Here is a 27,973-nt window from a genome sequence, read left to right on the forward strand (position 1 = left end):
GCACAATGGCTCATGCCTGTAATCCCAGCACTTTGGGAGGCCCAGGCGGGCAGATTGCTTAAGCTCAGGAGTTCAAAACCAGCCTCGGTAACATGGTGAGACCCCATCTCTACAAAAAAATACAAAAATTAGCCGGGTGTGGTGGTGCAGGCCTGTAGTCCCATCTACTTGGAGGGGTGAGGCAGGAGGGTCACTTGAGACTGGGTCGAGGCTGCAGTGAACCGAGATCATCATGCCACTGTATTCCAGCCTGGGTGACAAAGTGAGAGCTGGTCTCAAAAAAAAAAAAAAAAGAGAACAAAGATGTTCAGTTTGGGTCAAGGGCTCATGCCTGTAATCCCAACTACTTAGGAGGTTGAGGTAGGAGGATCACTTTAGCCCAGGAGTTTGAGACTGGACTGGGCAACATAGTGAGACCCCATCTCTACAAAAATAAATAAGCAATAAATCTTTTTTAAAAAGATGTTCAGGCCAGGCACAGTAGCTCACGCCTGTAATCCCAGCACTTTTGGAGACCGAGGTGGGCGGATCACGAGGTCAGGAGTTTGAGACTAGTCTGACCAACATGGTGAAACCCCGTTTCTACTAAAAATACGAAAATTAGCTGGGTGCGGTGGCATGTGCCTGTAATCCCAGCTACTCAGGAGGCTGAGGCAGGAGAATCGCTTGAACCCAGGAGGTGGAGGTTGCAGTGAGCTGAGATCACGCCACGGAATTCCAGCCTGGGCGACAGAGTGAGACTCCGTCTCAAAAAAAAAAAAAAAAGATGTTCGGCCAGGCGTGATGGCACCCACCTATAATCCTAGCACTTTGGGAGGCCGACAGAGGTAGGCAGACCACTTGAGGTCAGTTCGAGACCAGCCTGGCCAACATGGCAAAACCCCATCTCTACTGAAAATATAAAGATTAGCTGGGCATGCTGGCATGTGCCTGTAATCCCAGCTACTTGGGAGGCTGAGGCAAGAGAACTGCTTGAAGCTGGGAGGCAGAGGTTGCAGTGGGCCAAGATCACGCCTCTGTACTCCGGGCCAGAGTGACACTCTGTCTCAAAAAAAGAAAAAAAAATGTTCATTGTGGTACTGTGGATAACAGCCATGTACTAGAAATCCCCCATGCCTGTCACTAGAGGAACCAGGAGATAAATGCCGGGACAGCTACACGCGGAAAGGAAGGTGGATGGTGTTTCCAGGGCAAGGAAGATGTGTGTGTATTGGACATGTCAACATGTCTAACACATGCTGATCAGTGAAAGCAGGTTGCATAGTAGTGTGAATAGAATGTTCCTGTTTTTGTAAAAGAAAAATGGGTTTATGCAAATAAAAGGCAATATGGTAGAATATTCACCAAGCTGCCAGGAATCAGGATCCCAGAAGAGAAGGGATAGAGAGCACTCTCACTTTATATACACACACGCCTTTTTAAAATGAGTATATATTTGCTAATAAGCAGAAAAATACAAATAAAAACAAATCATTAGTAGAGCGTTTCTCATAATTACTTTAAAATGTCTTAGCATAATGAATGATGCATACAGCTATAATTTATCCATCCTTATTTATTTATTGAGTCGGGGTCTCGCTCTGTTACCCAGGCTGGAGTGCAGTGGCGCCATTTCAGCTCACAGCAGCCTCTAACCAGGCTCAAGCGATCCTCCTACCTCAGCCTCCCGAGTAGCTGGGACTACAGGCGTGCGCCACCACGCCCGGCTATATTTTTTTCTATTTTTGGTAGAGACGGGGTTTCATCACGTTGGCCAGGCTGGTCCCGAACTCCTGAGCTCAACCGATCCGCCCGCCTCAGCCTCCCAACGTGCTGGGATTATAGGCATGAGCCACCACGCCCGGCCTATCCATCCTTATTCATATTATGTAGGAATCAGAGCTCTCCATAATGTCCACTATTATAAATGAACAGCATAATTCCCTTGGTCATAACTTCCATTCCAAATTCTTGCTCAGCTCTCGGCCCCGTGTGACACCTGGGGGTAAGAACCAACTACGTATGCGCTCAGAAACTCACCTGGGGTCTCCTGGCTGCCGTGACTGAGTACCAGGGGCCTAAGCAGAGGGAGCCACCGAGAGAAGAGAAGGCAAGACCAGGCCCAGCCCCTTCATCGGCCCTCGCCAGATCACTCTCTCTCAAGGGGTCAGGATTCACTGACTTTCGTGTTTCTCTCCAAATCTGAAGTTTACAAAAGTAGCCGAGCTGCTCATCAGGGATATGCAAGTCTGCTTTCTGCAGCAGAGAACAGAAGTGAAAGGGAGAAGGGATGAGCAAGAAAGTCTCTGGATTTCAGGAGAAGGAAGACGGCCCCAAGGGCAGGAGAAACACTTGTGAAGGGTCCACTGGAGAGACAGAGAGGGGGCAGCTTTGGCCTCTCTGCTGCCACTTCCCTCATTCGATGCACAGCGGTGGGGCTCACACAATTTTCCACTCAGCCTCTTCCGCACAACCTGCACATCTATCGTTTCTTCAGGGGCTGGAGCTGGTTCCACGATGCCTAGCCAAAATCAGGAGGGGGTCCTGGGGCCAGCGACTACCACTGTGACCAGATTATTATAAAGATGGGGGAATGTGGCTTTAAAAAAGTGGGGAAAGGACCCAATTCTCCAAAATGCAAATTTTTTCTTCTATTGCCCCCCATCATTTGCACCTATTTTTGTCAAGTCCAAACATAATTTGAAGTGAGGTAGGTAGTTTCTCTCTACTCCTGCCGTTGTCCTTGGGGTGATGTCGGGGCCTGTGCCCTAAATGCACTTGTCTCCTGTGCAGGGGCAGTGCCAGGGCTGGCATCAGTGGCTGGTGGAGCTTCTCAGTTGGCTATTTTCTCAATCTCGTCCAAATCATCTGTGTCCAATCTTTCTATCTTCTTATCTGGGGGAAAGATACACAAGTCTCTACCCTGCCCAGGAATGTGCCCCACCTCGGGCCACAGCAATCATTCATTCAGCCCCAAAGGCTCCGGGTGCCTAAGCAGGGGGCAGCAGGGCCCCTAGTCACTGACAGCAACAGTCAGAGCCCGAAGCCCAGTCACAGGGGAGCTGTCCTTGGAGTCCCAGGGTCCTGAAGTCTCCAGGTGTGCTCCCTGAGAACTGCCATATGGTTAGAAAGGAGGGGAGTGTGCCAGGGACAGAGCCTCTCTTGGGGCTACAGAAGATCCTACCCCTTTCACCACCCCGCCCTACTTAGCAAAGGGCGCCAGGCACAGGACCCTCCCCGGGACTCACTAAAATGCTCCTGGATTCTGTTCAGGATGTTCATGCTGTGCTTGCTGTCCACCATGTTCACTGCCAGGCCCCTCTTGCCAAAGCGGCCCGTGCGCCCGATCCGGTGCAGGTAGGTCTCATTGTCAGGATTCCCGTCCTTGTCCACGGGAAGATCAAAGTTGATGACGACAGACACTTGTTCAACATCGATGCCTGCAGGAAGGAGAGTTGGAGGCTGAGAGGACTAAGGACAGGAGACAGAAATCACTGTCATCCATAGGTAGGTCAATGCGTACCAACTTTGGGATAGAGGGAAAGAATTTGGGACAGGCCAACTATGGGTACAAGAGAGGGCACATATAGGCAGGCAACAGAACCCAGAGGAAAAGAAGAGAACTTTGGCAAGTGCCAACAAAATCATGAAATCAGTAGGTAATCCTCTGGGAGATACAGTGTTCTGGAGATGGGCGCCCCTGGAAGAGCAGGCTCTGTTCTCTACCAGTCAGATGCCTGTACATTTCCTTCCACCAAGTCAGGACTACTGGTTTCTGCGGGAGTTCCTTTTCTTTCTTTCTTTTTTTATTTTTGAGACGGAGTTTCGCTCTTGTTGCCCAGGCTGGAGTGCAATGGCACGATCTCACTCACCGTAACCTCCACCTCCCAGGTTCAAGCGATTCTCCTGTCTCAGCCTCCTGAGTAGCTGGGATTACAGGCGCATGCCACCACGCCTGGCTAATTTTTGTATTTTTAGTAGAGATGGGGTTTCACCATATTGGTCAGGCTGGTCTCGAATTCCTGACCTCAGGTGATTCGCCCACCTCCGCCTCCCAAAGTGCTGGGATTACAGGCGTGAGCCACTGGGCCTGCCCTCTTCCTTTTTTTTTTTGGAGACAGAGTCTCACTCTGTCACCCAGGATGGAGTGCTATAGCACATTCTCGGCTCACTGCAACCTCTGTCTCCAGGGTTCAAGTAATTTTCCTGCCTTGGGATTGCAGGCATGAGCCACCGCACCTGGCATGTGTGAGTTCTTACCACCTCAGGGAAATCCAAACAGTCTCTCCTAGAAAGGAATAGTGTCACCAGCCCCACCCATCTCCCTGAGACCATCCGACTTTCCTGTATACAAGGATTTCTGGCTCTAATTGGGCCTGGGACCCCGAGCCTAGCAGACCAGGTGGGACACGTCCTCTGCTCACCGCGGGCACACACGTTGGTGGTCACCAAAACCTTCTCTTTGCCCTCTCGGAAGCGCTCAATCACCGCAGCCCTCTGCTCCACCATCATCTCCCCACTCAGCAGAGCCACCTGGTGGCCTTCTTTTGAGAGCTCTGCTGCCAGCCAACTAGCTGTTTTGCGAGTCTGGAAGAAAAAAAACAATTGAGAAATGAAAGTATTTGAGTATATATTTTTTCTTTTTGAGACACAGTCTTGCTGTCACTCAGGGTGATCTAAAAAGTCCTGGGCTCAAGTCATTATCCTGCCTTGGCTTCCCAAAGGGCTGGGAGTACAGGTGTGAGGCACCACGCTCAGCTGAAGATATTTTTGATCTGGAAGACTGTACCTGAAACTTAGCAGCTAAACGCTAAATTTCTTAAAATTGTAAACCCGATATAGTGCAACAGGAAGTAACAATGTCACCTGGGTTGTAATCTTACAAAAATATTTGTACCTGGCTGGGCATGGTGGCTCACACCTGTACTCCTAGCACTTTGGGAGGACGAGGCACGTGGATCGCTTGAACTCAGGACTTCGAGACCAGCCTGGGGAACATGGCCAAACCTGTCTCTACAAAAAATTTAGCTAGGCATGGTGGTGTAGGCCTATAAGTCCCAGCTACTTGAGGGAGCTGAGGCAGGAGAATCGCTTAAACCTGAGAGGTCGAGGCTGGTGAGCCAAGATTGCACCATTGCACTCCAGCCTGGGTGACGGAGCAAGACCCTGTCTCCAAAAATAAAAAAGAAGAAAAGAAAAAAAAAAAAGAAAATTTATACCACAAAAATATTTAACCTGGGGCAAGATACGGTGGCTCACGCCTATAACCACAGCAATTTGGGAGACCAAGTTGAAGGATCACTTGAGCCTAGGAGTAAAAGACTACCCTGGGGGCCAGGCGCGGTGGCTCATGCCTGTAATCCCAGCACTTCGGGAGGCCGAGGTGGGCCGATCACGAGGTCAGGAGTTCAACACAAGCCTGACCAACGTGGTGAAACCCCGTCTCTGCTAAAAATACAAAAATTAGCTGGGCGTGGTGGCATGTGCATGTAATCTCAGCTACTCAGGAAGCCGAGGGAGGAGAATCGCTTGAACCCGGGAGGCAGAGGCTGCAGTGAGCCAAGATCATGCCATTGCACTCCAGCCTGGGCAAGAGGCGAGATTCCGTTTCAAAAAAAAAAAAAACCAGATTGGCCGGGCATGGTGGTTCACGCCTGTAATCCCAGCACTTTGGGAGGCCGAGGCGGGCGGATCACCTGAGGTCAGAAGTTTGAGACTAGCCTGACTAATATGGAGAAACCCTGTCTCTACTAAAAATACAAAATTAGCCAGGTGTGGTGGCACATGCCTGTAATCCCAGCTACCTGGGAAGGCTGAGGCAGAATTGCTAGAACCCGGGAGGCAGAGGTTGTGGTGAACCGAGACTGCACCACTGCACTCCAGCCTGGGCAACAAAAGCAAAACTACATCTCAAAAAGAAAAGACTACCCTGGATGCTTCAAGATGTCATTGTCATGAGAGGCAATAAAATAAAGGTGAGGAAATTCTTCTAGATTTAGGAGTCTTAAGACACATGACAACTAAATGCAACAAGCAAAACTTGACTGGCTCTTGGATTTAACAAAACAAAAAGCAATAAAGATGAGCTGGGCACAGTGCCATGTGCCTGGAGTCCCACCTACTTGGGAGGTTGAGGTGGGAGAATCGCTTGAGCCCAGGAGTTTGAGTCTAGCCTGGGCAAGATAGTGAGACCGTCTAAAAAAAAAAAAAAAAAAAAAAAATAGTATTTTTTGGCATCAGGCGCAGTGGCTCATGCCTGTAATCCCAGTACTTTGGGAGGCCATGGCAGTTGGATCACCTGTGGTCAGCAGTTCAAGACAAGCCTGGGCAACATGGTGAAACCCCCTGTACCAAAAATACAAAAATTAGCTGGGCATGATGGCGGGCGCTGGTAATCCCAGCTACTCTGGAGGCTGGGGCAGGAGAATTGCTTGAACCCAGGAGGCGGAGGTTGCAGTGAGCCGAGATCACACCATTGCACTCCAGCCTGGGTGACAGAGCTAGATAGACTCGGTCTCAAAAAAAAAAAGAATACTTTTGGCACAAGTGGAGATAGGAGAACGTGGATTATATTTGAGAGATATATTACTGTTATCACTATATCATTGCATTGTATGTTTCCTTGTTTTGAGACAGAGTGTTGCTTTATGACCCATGCTAAGTGCAGTGGCGTGATCACAGCTGACTGCAGCCTCTAACTCCTGGGCTCAAGGGATCCTCCCACCTCAGTCTTCCGAGTAGCTGAGACTACAGGTGTGTGCCACCACATCCAGCTAATTTTTTTTAAGTGTTTTAGAAATGGGGTCTCCCGATGTTGCCCAGGCTGGTCTCAAACTCCTGGGCTGAAGCGATCCTTCTACCTTGGCCTCCAAAGGTGTTGGGATTACAGGCGTGAGCCACTAAGCCTGGCCTCTTTTTTTTTTTTTTTTGAGACGGAGTCTCGCTCTCTCACCCAGGCTGGGGTGCAGGGGCACGATCTCAGCTCACTGTAATCTCCGCCTCCCGGGTTCAAGTGATTCTGTTGCCTCAGCCTCCCGAGTAGCTGGGATTACAGGCATGCACCACCACAGCCAGTTAATTTTGTATTTTTAGTAGAGACGAGGTTTCTCCATGTTGGTCAGGCTGGTCTCCAACTCCTGACCTCAGGTGATCCGCCTGTCTCGGCCTGCCGAAGTGCTAGGATTACAGGCATGAGCCACCGTGCTCCGGTGTCTCTTTTATTCTAAAATCATTTTGACATTTTCTTCAGAGATCTTAAATATTTATTTTTTCTATTATCAATGAGATCTATGCTTCCATTTTCTAAGTATTTGCTGTTTGAGACTGGAAAACTATGTGTGTGAATGTTATGACTATCTTGTTGAACTTTTTTTTTTTTTGAGACGGAGTCTCTCTCTGTTGCCAGGCTGGAGTGCTGTGGTGTGATCTCGGCTCACTGAAAGCTCTGCCTCCCGGGTTCAGACCATTCTCCTGCCTCAGCCTCCCGAGTAGCTGGGATTACAAGCGCCCGCCACCACGCCGCGCTAATTTTTTGTACTTTTAGTAGAGATGGGGTTTCACCGTGTTAGCCAGGATGGTCTTGATCTCCTGACCTCGTGATCCACCCATCTCGGCCTCCCAAAATGCTGGGATTACAGGCATGAGCCACCGCACCTGGCCATCTTGTTGAATTTTTTATTTTTCTTACAAATATGAGTTGATTCTCTTGGGTTGTGCAACAATACATCATCCACAAATAAGACATAAAGTTCAGGGGCTCTATCTTTAGGCTATGTATCCCTTGGGATACTACTATTACCCCCACTAAAGGAGAGCCTGTCTCTTACATCTTCAGAAAGCACTTCCCTTCTTCCCATGGCGCTCAGGGGCATCCAGTCCTCCTGAGCCCTGTGGGGAGCTGGCTGAGAGGGAGGGGCCGGGCCTGCCACTGCCGCTGCTACTCACATGGCAGAAGATCATGGCTTGAGCAATGGTGATGGCCCCGTAGAGGTTACACAAGGCCTGGAACTTCTCGTCTCTGCTGCTGCACAGGACATAGTACTGCTTGATGGTGTCCAGGGTCTCTTCCTCACGCTTCAGTTTGATAACGTTTGGGTCTGGGACCACTTTCTGGGCAAACTTCCACACAGAGTCTTCAAAGGTGGCAGAGAAAAGCAGCATCTGGCAGTTCCTGGGCAGCATCCTGCAAGGGAAGGCCCTGGTAGGTGGCCCCAGGTGGCCCCGGGAAGCGACAGAAGCACAGCCTCCCCAGCTGGGAGGGTCTAGATGCCCAGGAAGGCTGATGGGAGAGGAGCGTCTTGGGGAGGAGGAGCAGCAGGCCTGGGATGGGGACAGGGGTTGGGGAAGAGTCCCTAGGTCTCCTTTCTCAACCCAGGCTGGGAGGGACTGTGGTCAGCGCTGACATGTAAATGGCCCGTCAAACAAATGCTGCTGAGAGTAACGAGAGCCAAGACCCAGGCAGAAGCCAGAGGAGGCGTCTGAAGTGAAGGGAGAAGACACTGCAGATGGGGAGTCTGAGGAGTCCCCCACCCTCGAGATCCCTACCTCTGGATGCGGATGCTCTGATCTTGGTGGCCCTGAGTGGCTATCATGACATCAGCCTCATCCAGAACAAACACCTTGATTTTCTTGGGATCAATGAACTTGAGCTTGGAGCACCAGTCCAGCACGGTCCCAGGGGTGCCAATGACAATCTGCTCACTGATCTTCTGGCCTCTTTCCACTGTGGAGACCCAGGTGATTTTCATAGGTATTTCAAAGGCAAAGCCAGCTCTGGAAATCAAAGCCCTGCCCATCCTTCTAGGACTAGGAGAACAAGTTATTTCCAGATTTCAAAACACACATGAGTGTTCCCCTCAGTCTTGGTCTCTTCTGCTGTGAAGTGGGCAGAATGACACCTATCTCAGTGCACTGTGGTCAGGATCAAATCCCACACAGCAATCCTTCAATAAGCATCAGCTCCCTTCTTCTTCCTCCTATAATCCAACATCATCCAACTCTTTTTATGTTTATATATTTATTTATTTATTTATTTTGAGACAGGGTCTCACTCTGTTGCCCAGACTAGAGGGCGGTGACACAGTCATGGCTCACTGCAGCTTTGACCACACAGGTTCAAGCGATCCTCCTGCCTCAGCCTCCCACGTAGCTGGGACTACAAGCTGGCACTTCCACGCTTGGCTATTTTTTTTTTTTATTTTTTGTCTTACTGTGTTGCCCAGGCTGGTCTCAAACCATGTGCTCAAGCAGTCCTCCCACCCTGGCCTCCCAAAGGGCTGGGATTGCAGGTGTGAGCCACTGTACCTGGTTTTGCTTACTTTTAAAGAAAGGGAGCTGACCCCAACCTTCCATCCTCAGTCCTGTTAATCCCTCTTTGGTAGCAGGTCCCAGAACTCTGGACGCTAAATTCAAAACTCTACCTTCTGAGCGAAGAACTCTAGATATTAAGAACTCTGTGAGCCATGCGTGGATTTTTTTTTTTTATCAACCGAAAATCTTATTTTAAGACTGAAAAAGACTGTTAACAAATTAGCAGGTATTCAAATAGATTCAAATAGAGCAACACAGTTAGGCTCCAGGGTCAGACTGAATTAGAAAGTTGAATACGGTCATCGCATCTTCAAAATTCAAACGCCCAACCCCCTACCCTGCTCACTGTTCAGTTGTCGCCTGCCGTACTCACATTTATTGCCTCGAACGGCATAGGCAAGTTTCAGTTCTGGGTAAAATTTGCCCATCTGCTCAATCACTTTTCCTGTTTGAAGCGCCAGCTCATATGTTGGGGAAAGGCACAGACACTGACAGAAAAACCATAAAGGATGAGTTTAGGAGAGCCATTTGGTAACAGACCTGAAGGCACCCAGTATGCTGATGTTATTAGCACTTGAATAGCACAGGGAAGCATGTCCTCCCATCCAGGCCCACCTTTCAGCTATAGACTGAAGCCTGCAGCAGGTAGCCCTGGCTTGGCAGAGGCCTTTGCAAGCCATGGTCTAAAGCTGCTGCTTTCAAGCACATTCTCCCAGGTCAGGGCCTGGTGTAGGAACTTGCTCTGCCTGAGCCACAGCCTAAGGTGTCAGAAGCTTCAGACCTCTCGTTACTCCTCACCAGATGGCACTGCGCTCCCCAGGGCAGGCAACCTAGGACACCCAGCCCCGCAAGCCCTCACCTGGGGGTATCTGTCTGATGGCTCCACTCGGCTGAGCATGGCTAAGACAAAGGCAGCTGTTTTACCAGTGCCAGACTGAGACTGGGCAATCAGATTCTGTGGGCTGGATCAAGGAAGAACAGAAATGAAACTTAAATTGGTGAAACTCAGTAACATGTCAAAATGTTCTTTCTGAATGAAAGGCATATTTCCCCCTTCATGCTTCTCTATATTACCCAGGTTTTCTCCATTGAGCACAAATTACTTTCATACATTTTTTTATACGCTGTTAAAAAGCTGCTTAAATTGTAAAATAAATGATTATTTTAAATGGGCTCACACCAAGAAATTCTCATTCTAGCCTCTAGCACAGCTAAAGGACCCCAGTTTTGCACCCCAAGGGGCACAGGGAAATCAAGTGTGCAGAGTAAGATCTGTGCCCAGACAAGTCCCCAGCAATATTTTTGGCTGAGCCATGATGCATTCCCAGAATTTGGTTCCTTCTGTGTGTGCCTTTCCCCAGTTTTATGGACAAGATGCTAAGTCAGGTGGATGTTTTAGAGGGAACTTTTACATTCCACTTTATGGGACCCAGCATCATGGGAACAGGTGGCATGTTTGTCATTAAAAAAGATAAATATGGCTTACGCCTGTCATCCCAGCACTTTGGGAGGCCGAGGCGGGCGGATCACAAGATCAGGAGATCGAGACCACCCTGGCTAACACAATGAAACCCCGTCTCTACTAAAAATATAAAAAATTAGCCGGGCGTGGTGGCAGGTACCTGTAGTCTCAGCTACTGGGAAGGTTGAGGCAGAAGAATGGCATGAACCTGGGAGGCGGAGCTTGCAGTGAGCGGACATTGCGCCACTGCATTCCAGCCTGGGCGACAGAGCTAGACTCCATCTCACAAAAAAAAAATAAATAAATAAATAAATAAATAAATAAATAAACTAAGGTGGGCAGATCACTTGAGGTCAGGAGTTCGACACCAGCCTGGCCAACATGGTGAAACCCCACCTCCATTAAAAATACAAAAATTAGGCTGGGTGCAGTGGCTCACGCCTATAATCCCAGCACTTTGGGAGGCTGAGGCAGGCAGATCACGAGGTCAGCAGTTCGAGACCAGCCTGGCCAACGTGGTAAAACCCCATCTCTACTAAAAATACAAAAATTAGCCAGGCATGGTGGCAGGCGCCTGTAATCCCAGCTACTGGGGAAGCTGAGCCAGGAGAATCGCTTGAACCCGGGAGGCGAAGGTTGCGGTGAGCTGAGACCGCGCCATTGCACTCCAGCCTGGGCAACAGAGCGAGACTTCATCCCAAAAACAAACGAACAAACAGACAAAAAAATACAAAAATTAGCCAGGTGTGGTGGTGTGTGCCTGTAATCCTAGCTACTCAGGAGGCTGAGGCAGGAGAATCACTTGAACCTGGAAGGCAGAGGTTGAAATGAGCCAAGATTGCACCACTGCACTCCAGCCTGGGCGACAGAGGAGACTCCATCTCAAAAAAGAAAAAATGATAAATATGCCAGGTGCAGTAACACATGCCTATAATCCCAACACTTTGGGAGGCTGAGGCTGGAGAATCACTTGAGGCCAGGAGTTTGAGACCAGCCCTGGCAACATAGTGATACCCTGTCTCTACAAACTTTTTTTTTTTTTTTTTTGAGACAGAGTCTTACTCTGTCGCCCAGGCTGGAGTGCAGTGGTGTAATCTTGGCTCATTGCAACCTCTGTTTCCTGGGTTCAAGCGATCCTCCCACCTCAGCCTCCCTAGCAGCTGGGATTACAGGTGTGCGCCACCAAGCCCGGCTAATTTTTTTGTATTTTTTGTAGAGACGGGGTTTCACCATGTTGGCCAGGCTGGTCTCAAACTCCTGACCTCAAGTGATCCACCTGCCTCGGCTTCTCAAACTACAAAAAAATTTTTTTAAAGTCAGCTGGGCATGGTGGCACATGACTATAGTCCCAGCTACTCCGGAGGCTGAGGTGAGAGGATTAATTCAGCCCAGGAGGTCGAGGCTGCAGTGGGCTATAATTGCACCACTGCACTCTAGATGGGGAAACAGAATGAGACCCTGTCTCAAAAGGAACTTACTCTTGTCAGGGTGGGAGAAGGATGTGGAAGGAGGGGAATTCAGGGGCTTCAACTATCAACTGGACCTGCTTCCTTTCTTGGCAGGATAGGGCTACAGAGGTGTTCTTGGTATTGTTCTTTACACCTTTGTGTAGGTCTCAAAAATTTCCAAAGAATATTTTGTTTGTTTTTGAATTTACTGCAACACCATTCACATCAAAATAATATATTTTAAACCCAGTTTTTTTTTTTTTTTTTTTTTTTTTTTGAGACAGAGTCTATGTTTCCCAGGCTAGAGTGCAGTGGCACGTCTCGGCTCACTGCAACCTCTGCCTCTGGGGTTCAAGCAATTCTCCTGCCTCAGCTACATGACCACAGGTACGTGCCACCATGCCAGGCTAATTGTTGTATTTTTAGTTTAGTTTTTTTTTTTTTTGAGACAGGGTCTTGCTGTCACCAGGCTAGAGTACAGTGGCACCATCTCGGCTCACTGCAACCTCTGCCTCCCGGGTTCAAGCAATTCTCCTGCCTTAGCCTCCTGAGTAGCTGGGACTACAGGCACATGCCAACAGGCCTGGATAATATATATATATGTTTTTTAATTTTAGTAAGATGGGGTTTCACCATGTTGCCCAGGCTGGTCTCGAATTCCTGAGCTCAGGCAATCCGCCCACCTTGGCCTCCCAAAGTGCTAGGATTACAGGTGTGGGCCACCATGCCCAGCTAATTTTTGTATTTTTAGTAGAGACAGGGTTTTGCCATGTTGGCCAGGCTGGACTCAAACTCCTAACCTCAGGTGATCCGCCCGCCTTGGCCTCCCAAAGTGCTAGGATTACAGGAGTGAGCCACCATGCCCGGCCTTAAGCCCAATTTTTAAGATAGCATGGAATAAAGCACTACCTTTCTCTATCAGTTTCTATTGTTAAGTGGGAAAGGCAGAAACTGTAGCTAACTCCATCCGATTCTCTCTGCACTTGCCTAAGCTGTATTCCTGAGGAAACACGTGGCCCCAAACAGCCCCTTCTGTTCTCAGGCACAAAAACGCAGTTTGGGGAAGATTGATCTAATCACACTGGGTGAGATACGCTTCATCTGCATACTCACGGTTCAGCAAGCATCATGGGTAATGCGTTCTCTTGTATCTTGGAGGGTCGATTGAAGCCCATGGCATAGACTCCCTGGAGAAGCTGTGGTTTCCTAGGAAGCCAGGAAGACAGAGGATAGATGCCTAGAAGTTAGAATTGTTTTAGAGGCCTAGAATCTTATCTTTTTCTATAGAAAGGAATGATGCCTCCTACCTCTGTCAGACGTATTTTCCTATGCCTTAAGAAAACACTGTCAACAACCAAACCAAATCAAACCAAGCTACCGCCCTTCCCTAAGGAATCTTAATCTGCAACTATTCTACAATTCATAAAATACAGAGTGGTTTCTTTTCTTAGAGAAATTAATGCTTTCAGCAGACCCGCAAATCTGGCTGGCCTTGGAAGACAAGTGTTCCCTGGACACAGCAAGGGTGGTGGTTATTAATTCATAGCATTACATAAATTATAAAAGATATATCTAAAAACAGGTCAGGTACAGTGACTCATGCCTGTAATCTCAGCACTTTGGGAGGTCAAGGCAGGCCAACTGCTTGAGGCCAGAAGTTCGAGAACAGCCTGGGCAACATGGTGATACCTCGTCTCTACAAAAAAATACAAAAAATAGCTGGACACACCTGTAGTCCCAGCTACTCAAGAGGCTGAGGTGGGAGGCTCACTTGAGCTCAGGAGGTCAAGGCTGCAGTGATCTGTGACTGAGCCACTGCACTCCAACCAGGGTGACAGAGTGGGACTCTAAAGTAAATAATAAATGAAAATAAACACTATTTACTATACTGCTAAGATTTAGAAGTCCTTTTGTTCCATGTTCCTTCCAAAGCCAGCTATGCAAATACTCCAGACAATCAATAGGTAAGGGAATTGATGGGCTGGGCGTGGTAGCTCACGCCTGTAATCCCAGCACTTTGGGAGGCCTAGGTGGGACGACTGCTTGAGGAGTCCAGACGTTCAAGACCGGCCTGGGCAACACAGTGAGACCCTGTCTCTAAAACAAAACAAGACAAAACAAAAAACAAAAATGAGCTGGGCATGGTGGCATGCACCTGTAGTCCTAGCTACTTGGGAGATTGAGGCAGGAGGATTGCCTGAGGCTAAGAGTTAGAGACTATAGCGAGCCATGATTGCCCCGCTGCACTCTGGGCTGGGCAACAAGGCCAGGTCATCTCTTAAAAAAAAAAAAAAAGAAAGAAAGAAAGAAAGAAAAAAGAAAAAAAAATTTTTTTTTTTTTTGAGATGGAGTCTTGCTCTGTTGCTCAAGCTAGAGTGCAATAAGCGTGATCTTGGCTCACTGCAACCTCTGCCTCCTGGGTTCAAGTGAGTCTCCTACCTCAGCCTTCTGAGGAGCTAGGATTACAGGTGCATACTGCCACACCTGGCTAATTTTTGTATTTTTAGTAGAAACAGGGTTTCGCCATGTTGGCCAGGCTGGTCTTGAACTCCTAATCTCAGGTGATCCACCTGCCTCGGCCTCCCAAAGTGCTAGGATTACAGGCATGAGCTGTAGCGCCCGGCCATAAAAAAAGAAAATTGATGAAGCCAGTTTCTAGTAGCTGATATACAGTAAATAAAGGTGGTTCGATTAACCTACTAAACTTTACAAATGCTCAGATTCACTTAGGTCTAATCAAAATAAACAGACAAACACTAACTACTTCTTTTTGAGAGACGTTCTCACTCTGTCGCCCAGGCTGGAGTGCAGTTGTGTGAACTGGGCTCACTGCAACCAACACCTCCCAGGCCTCAAGAGATCCTCCCACCCTTGAGTAGCTGGGGCTGCAGGCACATGCCACCACACCTGGCTAATTTTTTTTTATTTTTTGTAGAGATAAGGTTTCACCATGTTGCCCAGGCTGGTCATGAACTTCTGAGCTCAAGAGATCCACTCACCTTAGCCTCCCAAACTGCTGGGATTACAGGCGTGAGCCACCGCACCTGGACACCAACTTCTTATGTAAACAGCTACACAAGAATTATCAATTTAAGTTGCTCTTACACTGCATTTACAATCAGCTCTCTGCTACCTCTAAATTGACAAGATGTTTAAGAAAAATCATACCAGATTGTTTCTAAAGAAAAGGCAACCCAACTGTTCTCTAAGCCTTCCTTGGAGTTTAGCAGGCTCTCTAAAAGGCAAATTCTCTGGCGTATGTTGGTTCTCAGACACAAAGAAATTTAAAAACATAATCTTTCATATCTTCCATTTGGGAGAAAACGCTGTGACACTCGGCAGCTTCTGACTTGGTTGCCAAGGAAACAAAGTCACTACTTAATTGGGACTCAAATGATCCAACAGCTTCCACTGACTCAGTTTTCTTTGATTTTGCAGATTAACTCAAATATTTTAGGTACAAAGCAGACCAAGTATATTAGGTGATCTTGGTTTCATTCTTTGTTTCCTTTTCCTACCAACAACTAAATCAGAGAGAACCTGCCTTTTACAGAGGACAATTCATCAGTGGTTAAACTGAGAGCTCACATCTTCTAAATGGAAGAAATTTAAAAAGCCAGTTGATACTTGGAGGAGCAAACTGTCACTCTAAGGAAATCATACCACATGTCTAGCTGTCCTGATACAGCTTAAAAATAAAAGTGGAGATGACAGATTTGGTGAATAAAGTCCTTGACAGAGAAAACACATAGAAAAGCATAATTTCCGTTTGAGAAGGAGTTTCGCTTTTATCTCCCAGGCTGGAGTGCAACGGCATGATCTCGGCTCACTGCAACCTCCGCCTCCTGGGTTCAAGCAATTCTCCTACCTCAGCCTCCTGAGTAGCCGGGACTACAAGCCATGTGCCATTACAGCCGGCTAATTTTTTTGCATTTTTAGTAGAGATGGGGTTTCATCATTTTGACCAGTCTGGTCTCGAACTCCTGACCTCAGGCAATCCACCTGCCTTGACCTCCCAAAGTGCTGTGATTATAGGCGTGAGCCACCGTGCCCGACCTAAAGTGTAACTGTTTAAAAATACATTTTTGGTCTGGCCTGGGCAACATGGTAAAACCTCATCCTATTTAAAAAAAAAAAAAAAAAGTTATTGGGCCAGGTGCAATGGCTCACACCTGTAATCCTAGCAATTTTGGAGGCTGAGGCAGGAGGACTCTTTGACCACAGGAGTTCAAGAGCAACCTGGCCAACACAGCGACACCACATCTCTATTTTTAAAAATAAAAAAAATAAGGCTGGGCGCAGTAGCTCATGCCTGTAATCCCAGCAGCCTGGGAGGTTGAGGCGGGCAGATCGCTTGAGGCCAGGAGTTTGAGACCAGCCTGGCCAACATGATGAAACCCTGTCTCTACTAAAAATACCAAAATTAGCCAGGTGTGGTGGCTCAGGCCTGTAATCCCAGCTACGTGAGAGGCTGAGGAACGAGAATCGCTTGAACCCGGGAGGTAGAGGTTGCAGTGAGCCAAGATTGTGCCACTGCGCTCCAGCCTGGGCAACAGAGTGAGACAGTCTCAAAAGTAAATAAATAAATGAATAGAAATAAAAAATAAAAATAAAAAATTGTTCTTCAAGATTACTTAACAACTAGTTAGCTTTCTTGTTTTAAGTGTCTCTTTCTCAGTGGTAATAGCTGGAAGGAATGTGGCTTCAATTTGTCCATAGTGGCCATACTATAGATTTTGCTGAACTAAGGCAAAGAATCCATTGATTCCACCATATTCTTATTCATCAGCTACTTTCTATGATTGTGATCCTGGCAGGCAGCAAGAATAATAAGTAGGTCTTGTGTTCCTTGTAACACCCAGCACAGTGGCATGTATATAACACAATGATCCACACTTAATCCTCTATTAATTTACTGAAGTAAACCTAAAACGTAAGGCCGGGCACAGTGGGTCATGCCTGTAATCTCAGCACTTTGGGAGGCCGAGGCGGGCAGATCATGAGATCAGGAATTCGAGACCAGCCTGCCCAACATAGTGAAACCCTGTCTCTTCTAAAAATACAAAAATTAGCTGGGTGTTGTGGCACACGCCTGTAGTCCCAGCTAACTCGGGAGGCTGAGGCAGGAGAATCGCTTGGACCTGGGAGGCGGAGGTTGTGGTGAGCTGAGATCACGCCACTGCACTCTAGCCTATGCAACAGAGCACGACTTGGTCTCAAAAAAAAAAAAAAAAAAAAAAAAAAGAAAACCAAAAACAGATTTGACAGATTTTTTAAAAAGCAGATAAACTGTAAGACTGTAAACCCTATAGTCTAAATATACATATATATATATATATATATATATATTTTTTTTTTTTTTTTTGCGAGAGTCTCGCTCTGTTGCCCAGGCTGGAGTGCAGTGGCACGAACTTGGCTTACTGCAACCTCCGCCTCACAGGTTCAAGTGATCTCCTGCCTCAGCCTCCTGAGTAGCTGAGATTACAGGCCTGTGCCATCACACCTGGCTAAGTTTTGAGTTTTGTATTTTTAGTGGAGACAGGGTTTCACCATGTTGGTCAGGCTGGTCTTGAACTCCTGACCTTGTGATCTGCCTGCCTTGGCCTCCCAAAGTGCTGGGATTACAGGTGTGAGCCACTGTGCCTGGCCTTTTTTTTTTTTTTTTTGTAAAAAAAAATCAAATAGCACATGTTCTCACTTAAGGGCTTACCTAATCAGAAATGTTCCTGACATCCAGAAATCACCTGTCAGCCAATATTTTATTGAAAGTTCTAAGAGTATAAGAGAAATAAGACTTTTAGCTATGATAAATCAATTTGAAGCATTAAAAAATTCCTACCAAGAGAACAGGATAGCCAAGACACAAGGGTGGGAGATTAATACTGCAAATTTTTTCATACTTTTTGACTTCTGAATCATGTGACTTATTCATGTGACTTCTTTTCAAAGAAAAAAAATAGCCAGGCACGGTGGCTCACGCCTGTAATCCCAGCACCTTCAGAGGCCGAGGCAGGCAGATCACCTGAGGTCAGGAGTTCAAGACCAGCCTGGCCAACATGGTGAAACCCCGTCTCTACTAAAAATACAAAAAATTAGCTTGACATGGTGGTGGGCGCCTGTAATCCCAGCTACTTGGGAGGCTGAGGCAGGAGAATCGCTTGAACCCGGGAGGCAGAGGCTGCAGTGAGCTGAGATCACGCCATTGCACTCCAGGCTGGGCAACAGGAGCGAAACTCTGTCTCGAAAAAAAAAAGGAAAAAATACACTAAATTCTTAAAAGTAAAATTCTCACAAGAATCTCTGAGATGCTAAGTTTTATGTGGGGAGAGACTGGCAACGAAGAGCTGTTGAAAGGAGCGAATACTCACAGCCGAAGCTCTTCAAACGACTTCACTGAGTACAGAGGGGAGTTTGGATCCCGCTGCAGGACTTCCACTTGGTTTGTGTTATCAACAAGGTTGCTTCTGATCAGCTTGTTGAGTAAGGACTGGGCAGCTCTGTCCTCTGTCAGGAAGAAACCAGTAGATCTTCATATTCATCTGGCAAACCCCACGCTTATGAAGCCACTCTTTCTCCCTCTCCACACTAGCACCTGGGCAGTCAAGCACGGCTGGAGAAAAACCATCACACTGATAGGTCTCTATTTATTTATTTTAGAGATGGGGTCTTGCTGTCACCCAGGCTGGAGTGCAGTGGAGCAATCAGAGCTCACTGTAGTCTAGAATTCCTGGGCTCTGGCAATCATCCCACCTCAGCCTCCCAAGTAGCTGGGAGTACAGGTGTGTGCTACCACACCCAGCTCATTTTGAAATCTTTTGTAGAGATGGGGTCTCAGTACGTTGCCCAGGCTGGTCTTGAACTCCTGGCCCAAAGGAATCCTCCCACCTCGGCCTCCCAAAGTGCTGGGATTACAGGTGTGAGCTACCGCTTTCGGACTTGTTTTGTTCTCCTCCTCTCACTGACTATTCCTTCTCTGATTCCTCTCATCTCCTGGATCTTGTAGCTTGGAGTGCCCCTGGCTCCAGGAAGGCAAGCCCTGGGTCATACCGTCTCTTGCCAAGGGCATCCAAAAGTAGTTACCTTTCTCCTCTTCATCTGTTTTCTCGGCAGTGGTACTGGTTTTGATAATACCTACACAAGAAAACAATTGTCATAATTAGAAAGGCAAATATGAGAACCACCAAAAATGTGGGACAATGTAAATAAATACACTGAAATTTATTTTATTTTTTTATTTTTCAGACGGAGTTTTCCTCTTGTAGCCCAAGGCTGGAGTGCAATGGCGCAACCTTGGCTCACTGCAACCTCCACCTCCTGGGTTCAAGCAATTCTCCCGCCTCAGCTGCCTGAGTAGCTGGGATTAGGCACGCACCACCATGCCTGGCTAATTTATGTAATTTTAGTAGAGACGGGGTTTCACCACGTTGGCCAGGATGGTCTTGAACTCCTGACCTCGATCAAGTGATCCGCCCACCTTGGCCTCCCACAGTGCTGGGATTACAGGCGTGAGCCACAGCGCCCAGCCTGAAAAGTTATTTTAAGTAATCAAAATATAAATAGTTGGCATTTCTTTATGTTTAGTGAATTTTTATTTCTAGACATTTTTTTTTTTTGAGACAGGGTCTCCCTCTGTTGCCCAGGCTAAGGTGCAGTGGTGCAATCATAGCTCACTACAACCTCAACCTCCTGAGCTGAAGTGATCCTCCCACCCCAGGCTCCCACTTAGCTGGGACTACAGGTGCATGCCACCACATCCTCCTGCCTTAACCTCCTGAGTAGCTAGCACTACAGGCATGCACCACTATTCCCAGCTAATTTAAAACAAAAATATTTTCGTAGAGATGGAGTCTTGCCATGTTGCCCAGCCTGTTCTCAAATTCCTGGCCTCAAGTAATCCTCCTGCCTTGGCCTCCCAAAGCACTAGGATTACTGGCATGAACTACTATACCTGGTGAAAAATTTTAAATTTCTAGAAATTTTGACTAATTTCAGACAGATCAGAATATGTTACCTCTTACTAGCCCTACTTTAAAATACAGCCTTATTAGCAAACATAGTCTACCATTTTTTTACCTATCAGATTGGCAAATTCTAAAAGTTTGACTATTAATTCTGTGATGAGATTGTAGGGAAACACTCTCATTCTTGCTGATGGAAATATTAATTGGTGGCCGGGCACAGCGGCTCATGCCTGTAATTCCAGCACTTTGGGAGGCTGAGGCGGGTGGATCACCTGAGGTCGGGAGTTTGAGACCAGCCTGACCAACATGGAGAAACCCTGTCTCTACTAAAAAATACAAAATTAGCTGGGTGTGGTGGCGCATGCCTGTAATCCCAGCTATTAGGGAAGGCTGAGGCAGGAGAATCGCTTGAACCTGGGAGGCGGAGGTTGCAGTGAGCTGAGATTACGCCATTGCACTCCAGCCTGGGCAAAAAGAGCAAAGCTCCGTCTCAAAAAAAGAAAAAAAAAAACCCCAGAAATATTAATTGGTATAATACCTAAGGAAAAGACTTTGAAAATACTGACAAAAATTGCAAATGTCAGCCTGGGCAACATAGCAAGACCTAGTCTCTACTAAAAATTAAAAAAATTAGCCTATAATCCCAGCTATTCAGGAGGCTGAGGCAGGAGAACAGCTTGAGCCCAGGAGTTTGAGCCACTGCACTGCAGCCTGGGTGACAGAGCAAGAGCCTGTGTTTTTTTTTTTTTTTTTTTTTGAGACAGAGTCTCACTCTGTTGCCCAGGATGGAGTGCAGTGGCACGATCTCGGCTCACTGCAACCTTTGCCCCCCAGGTTCAAATGATTCCTCTGCCTCAGCCTCCCGAGTAGCTGGGACTACAGGCATGCACCACCATGCCCGGGCAATTTTTGTATTTTTAGTAGAGACAGGGTTTCACCATATTGGCCAGGCTGGTCTCAAACTCCCGACCTCAGGTGATCCACCCGCCTCAGCCTCCCAAAGTGCTGGAATTACAGGCATGAGCCGCTGTGCCCGGCCACCAATTAATATTTCCATCAGCAAGAATGTGAGTGTTTCCCTACAATCTCATCACAGAATTAATAGTCAAACTTTTAGAATTTGCCAATCTGATAGGGCTGACCTCATGATCTGCCCGCCTCGGCCTCCCAAAGTGCTGGGATTACAGGCATGAGCCACTGTGTCCAACCTACAAGATCATGTCTTAAAAAAAATTTTAAAAAAAGGCCAGGCGTGGTGGCTTATGCCTGTAATCCTAGCACTTTGCGAGGCCAAGCGAGCGGATTGCCTGAGCTCAGGAGTTCAAGAGCAGTCTGGGTAATACGGTGAAACCCTGTCTCTACTAAATACAAAAAATTAGCTGGGCATGCAGGCAGGCACCTGTAATCCCAGCTACTCGGGATGCAGAGACAGAAGAATTGCTTGAACCTGGCAGGCAGAGGTGGCAGTGAGCCCCCACTGTACTCCAGCCTGGGCAACAGAGAATCCATCTCAAAGAAAAAAAAAAAAAAAAGAAAGAAAGAAAAAATCGCAAATGTATATCCTTTGACCTAGCAAATCCATTTTTGGGGAATTTATCCTACAGACACTTGCATACATGTAAAAAGAGCTAAGTTCATGGTTATTTCATGAAGCATTATTTATAATAGCAAAAGAATGGGACCACCCAAACATCTATGATTGCTTTAAAAATCATGGTATATCAGCCAGATGCGGTGGCTCAAGCCTGTAATCCCAGCACTTTGGGAGGCTGAGGTGGGCGGATCACCTGAGGTCAGGAGTTTGAGACCAGCCTGACCAAGATGGAGAAACCCCATCTCTACTAAAAAAACACAAAATTAGCCAGGCGTGGTGGCACATGCCTGTAATCCCAGCTACTTGGAAGGCTGAAGCAGGAGAATCGCTTGAACCCTGGAGGTGGAGGTTGCGGTGAGCCGAGATCGCATCATTGCACTCCAGCCTGGGCAACGAGTGAAATTTCATCTCAAAAAAAAAAAAAAAAAAAATCGTGGTAGATCGACACAATGCAGTATCACATAATTATAAAACACAAGGAGGGGCCAGGCACAGTGGCTCATGCCTGTAATCCCAGCACTTTGGGAGGCCGAGGCGGGCAGATCATCAGGTCAGGAGTTCAAGACCAACCTGGCCAACATGGTGAAACCCCATCTCCACTAAAAATACAAAAATTAGCTGGGCATGATGGCGGACACCTGTAATCCCAGCTATTCAGGAAGCCGAGGCAGGAGAATCGCTTGAACCCGGGAGGCGGAGGTTGGAGTGAGCCAAGATTGCACCACTGCACTCCAGCCTGGGCGACAGAGAAAGACTCTGCCTCAAAAAAAAAAAAAAAAAAAAAAAAAAAGACATGGATGAAACTGCATGTATTGATATGGAAAGTTTGCCAAGGGATACTGTTGAGTGAAAAAGTAAGTGTACTGTATACATCATGCCACGTTTTGGTTGAGAGAGAGAATATGAGAATCTACACTTATATTTGCTTTGCCTAAAGTCTTTGGAAGAATATTAAAAATCCATGAACAGTGGCTACTTATGGGATAGGATGGTGTTATGAGCGGAATTGTGTGTGGCCCGCTGACCTCAAACTCATATATTCAAGTCCTAACCAGTACCTCAGAATGTGACCTTATTTTGAAATAGGGTTGCTACAGCTGTAGTTAAGATGAGGTCACTAGGGTGGGCCCTAATCCTTGTACTTTATTATACTTTCTGAGTTTTGAACCCAGATTCACTTTTCAAAAAGTTAAAAAATTTACCTCATGCAGGATCTGGATTTTATTTAAAAAAATAAAATAAAATTGGCCGGGCATGGTGGCTCACACCTGTAATCCCAGCACTTTGGGAGGCCAAGCGGGGTGGATCACGAGGTCAGGACATCGAGACCATCCTGGCTAACACGGTGAAACCCTATCTCTACTAAAAATACAAAAAAAAAATTAGCTGGGCATGGTGGCGGGCGCCTGTAGTCCCAGCTACTTGGGAGGCTGAGGCACAAGAATGGCGTGAACCTGGGAGGCGGAGCTTGCAGTAAGCCGAGATCACACCACTGCACTCCGGCCTGCGTGGCAGAGTGAGACTGTCTCAAAAAAAAATAAAAATAAATAAATAAATAATAAAATTAGGCCAAGTGCAGTGACTCATGCCTGTAATCCCAGCACTGTGGGAGGCTGAGGCAGGCAGATCGCTTGAGCTCAGGAGGTCAAGACCAGCCTGGACAATATGACAAAGCCCCGCCTCTACTAAAAATATAAAAAATTAGCCAGGTGTGGTGGTGGATGCCTGTAGTCTCAGCTACCTGGGAGGCTGAGGTGGGAGGATCTCTTGAGCCTGGGTGGCAGAGGTTGCAGTGAGCCAAGATCACGCCACTCCACTCTAGCCTGCATGACAGAGTGAGACTCTGTCTCAAATAAAATTTTAAAAATCTAATATAAAAAATAAAAAATTTAGGCCGGGCACAGTGGCTCACACCTGTAATCCCAGCACTTTGGGAGGCTGAGGTGGGTGGATCACAAGGACAGGAGATCAAGACCATCCTGGCTAACACGGCGAAACCCTATCTCTACTAAAAATACAAAAAAAAAACTAGCGCGTGGTGGCAAGCGCCTGTAGTCCCAGCTACTAGGGAGGCTGAGGCAGGAGAATGGTTATGAACCCAGGAGGCAGAGCTTGCAGTGAGTCAAGATTGTGCCACTGCACTCCAGCCTGGGCGACAGAGCGAGACTCCGTCTCAAAATAAATAAATAAATAAATAAATAATTTGCCAAAATATTATCAAATGAACAGTAGCAGTACAATCCAATAGAGAGACTCTTAATTTTAAGAAGTCAAAGGATAAAATGTGGAAAATCGACATATCCCTTCAGTAACAAAATCTAATTCACTGGCTTGTAAACAGCTGAAGTTTACACAAAATGACAGCTCTTTGTACAATGCAGCTATGAGTGCAAAGCAGCGGCCTACATGGAACTCTTTTCTAGCTTGTAGTTACCAGTGACTCACCATTGGTATCTGCTTTGACTTTCTCTTCCTTGATCTGCAAATTGGTCATCTGAATAGGAATAAAAGAAAACAGAGTTAAGCAAAGGACCCAATAAAAGGAAGGTCCCTAAGAAAAGAAAAACTTTCTAGTAAAAGTCTAGTCTGAAACTTTCAGCACCAGTATTCAGGGAGTCGGTTTGTTCCCTCAAAGTAGAGTTGCTGAAAGTCTGTGTGAAACCATCATTTCAAATATCTTCAACAGCCTTAAAACAAGGGGAGGGGTGGACTAAATATAATCGTTGGGGGGAAAGTTTCAGAAAACCTCAACCTCTGCTCATCTCCCAACTCAAGTTCTTTCTATTTATTTTCTGAGACAAGGTCTCACTCTGTCACCTAGGCTGGAGTACAGCAGCACGATCATGGCTCACTGCGGCCTCAACCTCCTGGGTTCTAGCGATCCTCCCACCTGAGCCTCCCTAGAAGCTGGGAACACAGGTGTGGACCACCATGCCTACTCGAACTCAAACTCGAACTCCTGGGCTCAAGCAATCCTCCCACCTTGGCCTCCCAAAGCACTGGGATTACAGGTGTGAGTCACTGCACCCAACCTTCTGTCACTTTCATTGGTTATCTCTACACTAGAGAGCAGAACCACATGATAACCTAAGACCATGAATCATTTATTAAGTGAAGGTACACAAGTCTACATGGTGAAAAAAAAGGTCTTCTCCAACTATTAGGAAGCCTTTATTTATACCAGCCTTCTGATAAGCTGGATGCTTAGAACCAGATAACAAGTATGTTTAGGCCTATATTTGTGATATTCATGTCACAGCTAGGTTAGGATCACAGATTTCACAAGGTTTGAAACCAATTCTCAGTAACTCTTTCAGAGAAGATCTGATGCTAAACGCTAGATTTTAAACTCCAGAGTGCAAGGACCATGCCCTTGATAATGCTTTGTAATTTCTCTGTGGAAACTGCCAGTTTTATACCTCTGACCTGCTCCTTCCCCTGAACTCCAGGGCTGTATTTCCAAATGTCTGATGGCTACCGGGCAGAAGAGAACACAGCAGGCCTGACCGCTCTCCTTAGGAAAGCCTATTTGCAAGGCTGGCCCTTGGCTGTCACCTGGGAACTTGGACTTTGGGAAGGTTCCCATCATTCCTAGAACTGATAAGAGGGGGTCAGTCTGCCTCAACTCTTTGTAAAAACAGTTGCATGTAATTTATGCTAACCACCTGCATTCCTTCTGGAAGTCTGGAATTCTGGTACATGCTGGGCACAGGGTGACTATATGACAGGCCCCCAATAAAAGCCTCAAGTAGAGTCTCTAACAAGCTTCCCTGACACCACTTCATATGTGCTGTTACAATTTGCTACTGGAAGAATGAAGCACACTCTGTGGACTCCATTGGGAGATAACTTGGAAGTTTGCCTGGTTTCCTCTGGACTTAGCCCATGAGCCTTTTTCCTCCACTAATCTTGCTTTGTATCTTTTCACTATAATAAATCATAGTTGTGAGTACAACTACATACTGAGCCTGTGAGTTCTCCTAACAAATCGTCAAACCTGGCATCTCTTGGGGACTCCCACAACAGGTACTTACCAAGATGTTTCCTTATTTTAAATTCAGAACAGCCAAACCTGAACTCACCATTCCCTTTTTTGTTTTTTTGAAACAGGGTCTCACTGTCACCCATGCTGGAGTGCAGTGGTGTGATCACAGCTCACTGCAACCTCAACCTCCCTAGGCTCAGGTGATCCTCCCACCTCAGCATCCCGAGTAACTGGGACTACAGGAGTGTACCACCACCTCGCCCAGCTAATTTTTTTTGTATTTTTGTAGAAATGGGGTTTCGCCATGTTGCCCACACTGGTCTTGAACTCCTGGGTTCAACTGATCTGCCTGTCTCAGTTTCCCAAAGTGCTAGGATTACAGGTGTGAGCCACTGTGCCCAGCCTTCACCATTCTTCTTCTTTTTTTTTTTTTTTTTAAAGACAGAGTCTCACTCAGTAGCCCAGGCTGGAGTGCAGTGGCGTAATTTTGGCTCACTGCAACCTCCACCTCCCAGGTTCAAGCAATTCTCGTGCCTCAGCCTCCTGAGTAGCTGGGATTAACAGGGGACCACTACCACACCTGGCTAACTTTTGTATTTTTAGTAGAGACAGGGTTTCACTATGTTGGCCAGGCTGGTATCAAACTCTTGACCTCGAGTGATCTGCCCGCCTCGGCCTCCCAAAGTGCTGGGATCACAGGTGGGTGCCATCATGCCCGGCTGCCTTCACCATTCTATCAAATCTGCCCTTCCTCCCACTTTCCTATTCCTGTTATTGGGACGTTAGTAATACCAATAGGATCCAGGTTGAAAACAGAAACCTTTGGCTTTATCTCCCTTCTCTCCTTTATTATGTTAGCAAGTCCTACCCATTCTACCTTCATATCTTATACCCATCCCTTAATTTTCACTTCCACTGCCCAACATAGGCCCTCTATCTCGGGGCTATCAGAATAACTTCTACACTGATATTTCTATTAGCCATCACTTCTAACATATTCTGTTCTCCATAGTTCAATAAATCCTTGCCAGCCTTGTCTAATTCTGTCAATAGCCCTCTCAAAAATCCCCATACCGGCTGGGCGCGGTGACCCACGGCTGTAATCCCAGCACTTTGGGAGGCCGAGGTGGGCGGATCACTTGAGGTCGGGAGTTCGAGACCAGCCTGACCAACATGGAGAAACCCCGTCTCTACAAAAAATACAAAATTAGCCGGGCGTGGTGGCGCATGCCTGTAATCCCAGCTACTCAGGAGGCTGAGGCAGGAGAATCGCTTGAACCCGGGAGGCTGAGGTTGCGGTGAGCCGAGATGGCGCCATTGCACTCCAGCCTGGGCAACAAGAGCAAAACTCTGCCTCAAAAGAGAAACAACTACAAGAAAAAAAAAGACAGTCCATTATCACTAAACAAACCTAAAGTTTAGGTCTTAGATATAAGAACAGAAAGCCACAGTGTACGCTGTAATTACATTCCAGTTGAATGAATATTCATTACTGAAAGAACAAGTACATGAAACCGTTACTTTACACATCAATGAAACAATTTGTAGTGCCTCCTTCCAACATCTGCAGTAGATTGAGGTATTAAATCCAAAAGTGAATCTGTTATTCTGCAAAGAGCTACAAACTACCAACCACGTTAAGCATGGATCTAAGAAATGTTAAATACAGAGTAGTACAGAAACATGCGAAGAACGGTCGCGTAATGAAAAAGAGAATCAGAATCTAAACTTGGCTTTCCTTATAATCGTCACCGAGGAGGTCAATAGAGGAATGACAGCATGCATAGTGGGGCGGATTTACCAAAGGATGAAGTCCTTAACCAGCCCAGATGGAGATAAAAAGCTCGACATTGGTCTCTTTAGCTCTAAGAGCAAATCAAGGGCAAGTGACTGCCCCAGCAAACTCCAGGAGCGCGTTGCCCAGGGGCCTCCCCAACCCGGGGAGCTCCCTGTGGTTTTGGGAGGTTTCGCTTGGGCCCCTGCTACGTCCTCCTCGCCAGGAGCTGAGCTACTGACCGACTTGACAGCCGCTTCCTGCTCGTCCACCGCCAGGGCCCACGAGTCGGTGGCCATAGTCCCGGACAAGGGAGACCCACTTGTGAAAATATGCGCTGCACCACGTCTCAACGCCGACCCTAACCTCGCCACCGGCGCGAGAATGCACCTCACGCGGACCGGAAGCGGCGGTGAGCACAGGTGACGTCAGTTCCCACCCGGCGTGCGACATCATCATTC

The 27,973-nt window shown here is 47.1% G+C and overlaps 1 protein-coding gene across 1 annotated transcript; it reads right to left on the reverse strand.

Moving 5' to 3' along the window:
* Window positions 1-1,413: 1,413 nt before the first annotated feature.
* DDX19A (DEAD-box helicase 19A) lies at window positions 1,414-27,961 on the reverse strand. Its single transcript, XM_003829470.6, has 12 exons — window positions 27,755-27,961; window positions 24,199-24,247; window positions 19,279-19,329; window positions 18,567-18,702; window positions 13,312-13,404; window positions 10,148-10,250; window positions 9,662-9,776; window positions 8,524-8,701; window positions 7,924-8,161; window positions 4,404-4,566; window positions 3,228-3,419; window positions 1,414-2,874 (listed from the first exon to the last, which is right to left on the reverse strand). The coding sequence occupies exons 1-12, from the start codon at window positions 27,809-27,811 to the stop codon at window positions 2,813-2,815; spliced, it is 1,437 nt and encodes a 478-aa protein (XP_003829518.3). The 5' UTR covers window positions 27,812-27,961; the 3' UTR covers window positions 1,414-2,812.
* Between the last annotated feature and the right edge of the window lie 12 nt (window positions 27,962-27,973).

This window comes from Pan paniscus, chromosome 18 (assembly GCF_029289425.2).
Source record: "Pan paniscus chromosome 18, NHGRI_mPanPan1-v2.0_pri, whole genome shotgun sequence".
Classification (NCBI taxonomy): domain Eukaryota; kingdom Metazoa; phylum Chordata; class Mammalia; order Primates; family Hominidae; genus Pan; species Pan paniscus.